Source organism: Hyperolius riggenbachi, chromosome 5 (assembly GCF_040937935.1).
Source record: "Hyperolius riggenbachi isolate aHypRig1 chromosome 5, aHypRig1.pri, whole genome shotgun sequence".
In the NCBI taxonomy this organism is placed as follows: domain Eukaryota; kingdom Metazoa; phylum Chordata; class Amphibia; order Anura; family Hyperoliidae; genus Hyperolius; species Hyperolius riggenbachi.
In genome coordinates this window covers 412,252,107-412,260,342 of record NC_090650.1, presented here as the reverse complement: position 1 = coordinate 412,260,342, position 8,236 = coordinate 412,252,107, and the positions used below count along the sequence as shown (strand labels likewise).

The 8,236-nt window shown below is 42.0% G+C and overlaps 1 protein-coding gene across 5 annotated transcripts in view; it reads right to left on the bottom strand.

Moving 5' to 3' along the window:
- Nucleotides 1–3,725: 3,725 nt before the first annotated feature.
- COL14A1 (collagen type XIV alpha 1 chain) overlaps nucleotides 3,726–8,236 on the bottom strand; it is a 430,812-nt gene continuing 426,301 nt past the window's right edge. For all 5 annotated transcript variants that reach the window (XM_068237960.1, XM_068237964.1, XM_068237961.1 and 2 more), the window contains one exon: nucleotides 3,726–6,906. In XM_068237960.1, the coding sequence (XP_068094061.1) occupies nucleotides 6,875–6,906 (32 nt within the window). In that variant the 3' untranslated portion in view covers nucleotides 3,726–6,874. The remainder of the gene's footprint in view (nucleotides 6,907–8,236) is intronic.

The window sequence follows — 8,236 nt, the reverse complement described above, 5'->3', positions numbered from 1 at the left end:
CCACTATCAATTCAACAACATACCATGCGGTAATTTACCGCTTGGGCGATAACGCATGCGATAATGCTTTACGAATCGAGGCCTAAATGGGAATGTACCGTGATTTTTTTTTTATATCTTTTTTATTAGGATTGTTTTCCCTATTTTTTCAAAACAGATGACTTTAAATACCAGAAATGAAAATTAGATTTTTTTGTCTGCCACACTTTGAAATACAAAAAAACATATTAAATTTTTTTTTCTGCCCAAATGGAAAACTCCACAGTCAAAATCGAGGCCTGATTACCAGTTACTAAATCAGGAGTTTTGGTATGTGTTAGAGACCTCACTACAACTGTGAAATAAAATGCTTTTCTGTCTAGGAACCTAGTAGGTCAACCAAAAGGTGGAAAACCAAAAATGAAATATTCATTTTTCTCATGTTTCTAATAAAAAAAAAGAAAATAAATGAAAAACAAATGTAATTTTGCACCTATGCATTCACCTTAAAGGAGTTTCGTTTGCTTTTTTAAATACTCTACATTAGGGTTCACATTACCACTAGTGCTAGGGGAACTTTATATATTCCCCCACTTATCTCTGTCTGCGTCACTGTGTTCTCCTCAAAGCATGCAGGAGAGTCTGACGAGGAAATCTGATCAGAGGAGGTAACAGGTAGCTAGATGTGCTGGAATATTGCTGGAATATAACTAGCAGTCAGGGATATATGTATACACCACTCCTGACTGGCTGCTTTTGATGTCACACTTCTCTGTAGTATATAACAAAGCTCTGGCTGGTCTGTGCTGTCCATGCTGTGAGCAGGGGGCAGGAAAAAGGTGGCTCCCCTCCTCCCCTATACATTTTCCTGGTGTTTAGTGCTTTTCTCCTCCCTCCCATATATGGCTTCCCTGGTGATCTAGGGCTTCACTTCCAATATAGCTTCCCTGGTGGTCTATAATGGGCCAAACTTAATGCAAAGTGGTGAAACCACTTGAGGGCCAAATTGAATGGCTCTGAGGGCCAGATTTGGCCTGCGGGCCTGAGTTTGACATGTATGATCTACATGAAGGCTAGAAGACAGTTCTGGAGGCTGGGTGAGTATTTAATGGCCTGCAAATTTCCCCCAAAAAACCCAAAGCACAGTCCCTGATATCCCCTCAGGCATGCCGGTTAGTTTAGACTCTCTATTGCATGAGTTCCTGATAAAGAGGACTTTGCTGTATCTGTACCTATCCCAAAAAACTAATTCATTAGCAATAGTGGTGCACTAATCCTTTATGTTCAGACAAGACTTAAACATAACAAAACAGAACAAAGAAATAACAGAATCAATGTTTATTCCTGTCCAGGCAGTACACTTTTGTTTTTAAGAGCAGATTTGTTTTGAGGTTCAAATTTATGTAAACAATTTCCAAAAACATTTTTAAAAAAAAGTTATTTATGTACAACGTACTGTAGACAAGTGGTGGTCCCGCAAAGGAAGGACATGTAACTACTGGAAAGAGTCTATTCATCCTCCCAAATGGTCGGAGACTTGGACGATCTTTTTACAATGCTACGGGAAAGTCGACTTATCCCAGGAGATCTCACCTCTGTTGAGTCCTCCTCCTGTACCGGGGTGAAATGTGGTTGGTCGTAACCAGGATGTGAGTAAGCTTCAGGGTAGGCAGCATGATGGTAGCTTCCATAGGGATCTGGTTCATCATCATCGTCATCATCGTAAGGACTTGCAGGGCCATAGGTTTCAGGAGAACCATGATCAGGTTGTCCCCCATATCCACCTTCACCCGCCACCACCACCATGATTGTAGAAAGGATTAAATACATACACAAAAGGGCATATAAAAAATATACTAAACGTAGTAACAATATCTAATAATGTACATAGGTTTAAATACTGTACTTTAATTTACAACACTCAACAATACGAGAAAGACAAGTCGACAAAAAGATAGCTGAGGACTTAACTAGACAACCGTCACCAAGACACAAATTGAATTCAATGACATTTACATCGGCAATGACTACAGGTCACAGTATCTTGGTTTCTTTCAGCTGCTACAACAACCTGCTTACTGGCTGCATTCAGGTTGTCCCAATAAGGTTTACTGACTTGTGTGTCTGTATAGCTCTCCAACATTTTTCATTTTCTCAACTTAAAGAAGAACTCCAAACAATTATGAAAGCCTCGGGACTCTCCAAATGTGTATTCAATGAAATTTGCTTCCAAAAATTAAGCTAAAAATTGTGATACTTCTAGTATTCATAGTATATCTTTGGCCACAGAAATGGTTCAGAATTGCTGTCCACGTGGCCAAGCTGAAATGTATTATGAGAAACTCTTTTCATTATACCCTGTATTATTCGGCACCAATGCTCGCACATTATTCCCTTTCCACCAGCCTGATACTGGTTCTACTTTCTCTAACCTCTTTGTATAGTAAATGTTTATTGCTCACAGCACGGTGTCCAAACAAAATTCAACAATCGGTTTGGGGCTACGAAGGGACGTACAATAAATAAAGGCGCCAGGAAATTTGGGTGCCGGCAAATAGTAGAATGTCAGTACATGTATTGGTAAATGTTACCGATATTCGGCTACCGCAAAACCTAACTCTACTCTCACACAGAGCCCTCCTCCCTCTGCTGCCTAACCCTAACCTTAATTATCCCTCTGCCAGAAACCCCATTCCCGACTTCTAACCTTAATCGCCGCCCCCACACACACACCTCCGCGCAAACCCCCTTCCTGATGTCTAACTATAACTGTACTCCCACCACAAACCCCCTTCCTGGCGCTTCACCTTAACCGGCCCCCCAGCCTAAACCCCCTTACTAACGTCTAACCTTTACCACCCCCATGCTGCAAAAAGCGATAAATATCGGGCACCGCCATAGAGGCCCATACAAATGTAGTTTAGAGACACCTGCTAATTGTAGCCACAGTTTGCATAGTGAGTGGCCCCAGTGCCCGCTATTTATCGAGCACCTTCAGCCCCCAATTTCCTTCTATAAATTATATTTGTATGGGCGCCTACGGCAGCGCCCAAACTTCCACGCCTCTACGGCGCCTAAATTTCTTGCTTCAAGGAAGGGTTTCTTTGTCAGGGATAGCAAACCAAATCCTGTTTGTTTGCCTTTCTCTGACAAAAGGGTCTCTCAGTTGCCATGAAATAATGATGGACTTTATATGGACCATATGCTGTGATCAATAAATATTTGTTTCTACTTTAGGAGCTACGCTGACCTCTTTAGACTTATAGGAATGCTATAATGTTACCTGATAGTACTGATTACTAAAAGGATCCAGAAAGGTGTGCAGCTCACTAACCTAATACTTTTTGAAGCAAGTCACAGGAATACATTTCTGAACTCATATCTGAAAAATGTTTTTAATTCCTCGTTACCTGAGTCTGACAAATCCTAATTTTTCGGTGTCCTGCAATAAGTGCACACAGCTTACGAATCACTTCCGGTATCACAGAGGGTATCTCAAGGCCTGCAGGTATTGCTGGAATACCTTATTGGGATCTCCAAACATGAACACAACAACTGTACCTTGGATTTTTTTGTGTATTACAAAATAAAGTTGATTTTTTTTTTCTTTTTTAAATAAAAATAATACGTATGTTAAAAGTATCAGCCAGTGAACTTCTGAAAACATTAAAGCCAAATGTAAATTGACAAAAACAAACAAACAGATACTTAACTAAGGAGAGGAAGGTTCTGGGTCCTTTAGAGCCTTCCCGTTCCTCTCACGGTTCCCTTGTTCCACCGCCGTTCCAATCTGCCACCGTGGGAGGCTTCGGAAGTCCTGGGCAGCTCCTTACTGTGCATGCATGAGCACAAGAGAGAGCCCATTAGCACAGGCACAGTTCAGCACCGCCTGTCTTTAGAAGCACTCGGCCTCCCAAAGACTTCTGAAGCTTCCTGCAGCGGCACAGAGCAGTATTCAACTGATAGGCCAGACACCGCTATCGTTGGTGACAGTGCTGGAACGAGGGGACCGTGAGAGGAGAGGGAAGGCTCTATAGGACCCAGAGTCTTCCATCTCCTTAGGTAAGTATCTTTTGTTTATGTCACTTACATTCAGTTTAAATAAACTGACAAAAACAGCAACTGACAGTTATGCAGTTCACACTGACTTTGCAGCTGCTTGCTTAGAAAGCACGATGAAACAAAAGTATTTCTTAAGGTTTCTTAATAATGGAACTTTAAAAATCTGTTTAAAAAAAGGCTTTCTTGTTTTAACTGGAGTCATTCTGATGACTTTTGCTTAGAAAGTGGGAAATTGGCTGCCATCTCTCAGGGCGTGGTCAGGGCGGAGTCACTTATACCAAAGCCAATCAGCTGCTAAAGCAGATCCACTGGGCAGCAGTGAGGTTATCTGGCTACCACGGCTCCCCTATGGCTGCTGCAGCCTAAACTCTCCTTGGACTCCCAGCGAAGGGAAGTGGGGTTCCAAATCCAGGTTACGATGTGTGAAAATATGATGACCTTCCAAACAGCTGACTGGCAGGAGTTCTCTTGACACAATCCCCACCAATCAGAGAGGATGTCATTGGTTTCCCAGCTTCTAAGCAAAAGTGGACAATGTGTTTAAAATGAACCTGTCAGGACTTGTAATGTTTGTGAAATTTGACACTTCTGCTCAAAGGAAACCTGAAATAAGGAGGTATAAGGAAGAAGCTGTTGTTGAAGTCCATTCAGGGATGCTGCTTTTCCTGGCAGTCATTGTTAAATGTATCAACAGTATTACTGAAACTGCAGTATAGTAAAGCAACCACAAGAAGTCACTGTTTGTAATGTGCTGTGATGATCTTTATGGTATTGTGATTTCCTGTATTCATTCTGTGTTCCTTTGTTCTAAGTAAGCTGCATTTCCTGATGGAGGTGTATAATTTATCTCTGCAAGTTTTCTTCAGTAAAGAGTTCTAACTTGTTATACTGGGTGCTGCCTATCTGTATTTACAGGCCACTCTGCTCCTTCAGGTTATGGGCCCAGTCACCGGATGCCCAGACCCGGAGACACGTATACTCCGGACAGCCCAGATGGACACCCAACGGTGATCCAGCGAAGCGAAGCAAAAGGCTACAGGGCATCTCCCAAAGGAACTGTGATCTACAGATAACAAGTAAAGAGCAGGAGCAGACATGGATAGTGGCCCAGAATTTAAGGTGGCCATACACTTATAGATTTGCAGCAGATTTGACCATCAGATAGATATCTGTCAGATGCCTGTCAAGTTGAATCTGACAGGAATCTGATGTGTGCCACACACTAGGAACAGATTCCAATAGATTTCAGAATAAAATCTATTGGAAATCTATCAACATGCTTTAATGGACCATTAGATCCAATGTAACTCTATGGGCCATCGATCTGCCAGCAGCAGATCGACCTAGATTTTTCATCCTGCCAGATAGATCAAATCGATCGAAATCGGTCGCAAATCGATCGATTGATAGATTTGATAGAATTGATTTCCTATCGATCGATGGCTAAAATCGACCAGTGTATGGGCCCCTTTAGACCAGCAGTGATTAAGTTGAAAAACACGAACTATCAGTTATGGAAGTTTAAAATGGAAATGCTGCTATCTAGAGATTATCTGTCAGTCATGCTAAACAGATGAGATAAACAATTGTATATATCCTCCTACTCCTAAAAATAACTTTTTTTAGACATCCCATGGTCTTATTTCTTATTTAATCATTTACAAACTAGATTAAATGTTTTGGTGCCTCTGCTAAGTGCCAGCCTAATAAGTGTGCCAGAGTCAGAAAAAGGTCAATAGTTCATGTATTTTACATCCCTCTGCTCTCATAAGTTTTATTCTGCCAGGAAAAATTTTATGGCTTGACTTTGCTTATCACTGATGTTTCCTATATTCCTGACAAGGTACTGACAAGACAGAAGCTGTGACTTCCTTAATTAAAAATGAACTATTTCAGGTAGCAAAACATAGCAAGTAAAACAGCATAGTTATTAATATGTTTAGCACTGTACATACACATGTTTATCTCATCATGTCACAAGTCACCTCGGGTACACTTTAAAGCATATATAAAGTGACATAATGAGCTAAAAATACACACTCACAGTACTAGCCCTACTAAGAAATAATCTCAACTCCCTTTCTGTTTTCCATTACAGGAAGAGTTAAAAAATGGTGAGTTTTTATCTATGCAAAAGAGCTTGTCGAATTCAGTCCAGTTTCCTGAAAAGTAAATAAAAGCTAAAAGGCTAATATCTGTCAGGATAAAAGGAGATAATAAGGTTGTACTGCAGGAAAGTTCATAGGTTCATTACTTCTGCATCTTTTTCAGCTTAGAAGGCAGGGTGTGTATTCTAAAGAGCAGCTAACAGTCTGATGCGATCTTGAAAATAAAGCTATACAACTGAAAATAAAAATATGAGACTTTTTTCTATACTACTAATGTTCTATTTATCCTCTGTACTACACATACACTTCATCTAACAAGTTTATTTTCACTTTTGGTTCCCTTTAAGCAGAAGTGGTTTAGGAAGGATGTCAATAGAGTCCATGAGATGCTTATAATTCTGGTTTACATACAAATTGGGCTAATTAAAATCCACAGGAAGTTTGTTCGATTTGCCCAAGTTGAAAGACGCATATAATTTGCATGTAACTAGCGTGCAAGCCAGCTGTATGAACATTTCATGGACCCACCCTAGCTGCAAACCCTGACAGATTCATTGTAAATGTGCAGAGCTAGCGGAGAGCATGTTTCTTCTATCCAGAATGATCATCTACAGTAACGGAACAACGCATTTGGTGTGCTGGTCATGTGGTGGTCGCCCTATTTTCCACGGGTGGGTCTGAGCGAACAAGGCAAAGTTGGCGGTACCACAAACTGTTGGTGCTCTTCAACGCTGGTAGTCATTGTAAGGGATTAAGCCTTCTCATTGGAAATGAATAGAGTGTGAATGAGATGAGACGGTCGGACGGATTATGGACAAGAAAGAGAAAAAAACACAAAGATCAGTACATGAATTCCATAACGCCAACAAAGAAAAAAAACAAAAATCAACATGCAACTGACAGAAAATGCACAATCAAATAACAGCATTTATGAGAGGTCTGCAAAGGTAACGGCTTGATTCACCACCCAATCACAGGCGATTTCTCATGTACAATTTGGGAACGATGGATCCGATTGGCTGCCCTGACTCCCCAGAGTTATAACTGTTGTAGAGTTACCTTTGCATAGCTTTTCATAAATGTCCAACAATATTTACAGTTCTTCTCTTTACCTGTCTTTTGACTACACCACAAAGTTAAGAATTATGGGGGCAAAGTGGAAGGGCGTGACTATCTTATAAAGGGGGCTGAGTAGTGTACTGGTTAGAGACATCACTTTTGACAAGCCCAGTTATATCCTGAATCAGGGGTGTTTAATTAAAGCCCAAATTCTGTTTTCTTCTCATTTATAAAGCTAAAGTGGAATTTTTGTAAAACTCCACAGCCAGGGCTGGATTTAAGCCAAGGCCACATAGACCATGGCCTAGGGCACCACAGTATCAATGGCAGGTGGGCAGCAGGGTATACTGGGGTGGAAGGAAGGGTCACCTGTATACCTATACTGGAGGGAGGGGGGTCATTAGGCTATCTATACATAAGGGAAGGGAGGGTCATCTGGCTTTTTATATTGAAGGGAAGGGGGGAGGGGTCATCAGTGGCAGTGGCTAGATAGTGTAATGGTTAAGGGCTCTGCCTCTGACACAGGAGACCTGGGTTCGAATCTCGGCTCTGCCTGTTCAGTAAGCCAGAACCTATTCAGCAGGAGATCTTTGGCAAGTCTCCCTTACACTGCTACTGCCTATGGAGCGCGTCCCAGTGGCTGCAGCTCTGGCGCATTGAGTCCGCCAGGAGAAAAGTGTGTTTGTACCTTTGCTGGAGGGAATGGCTATCTATACTGGAGGGGGAAGGGCTATTTGGCTTCTTATACTAGAGGTGGGGGGAGGGGTCATCTGGCTACTTATACTAGAGGGAAGGGTCAACGGGCTACCTATACCAGAGGGAGGAGGGATCATCTGGCTACCTATACTGGAGGGAGAGGGGTCTTCTGGCTACCTATACTGGAGGGGTCACCTGGCTACCTATACTGGAGGGGGAGGGGTCATCTGGCTACCTATACTGGAAAGGGGGGGAGGGGGGCATTTGCTAAGCAGTGGCCTTGGGCGGTAAAGATTACAAATCAGGCCCTGTCCACAGCTCAACTCAGCCTG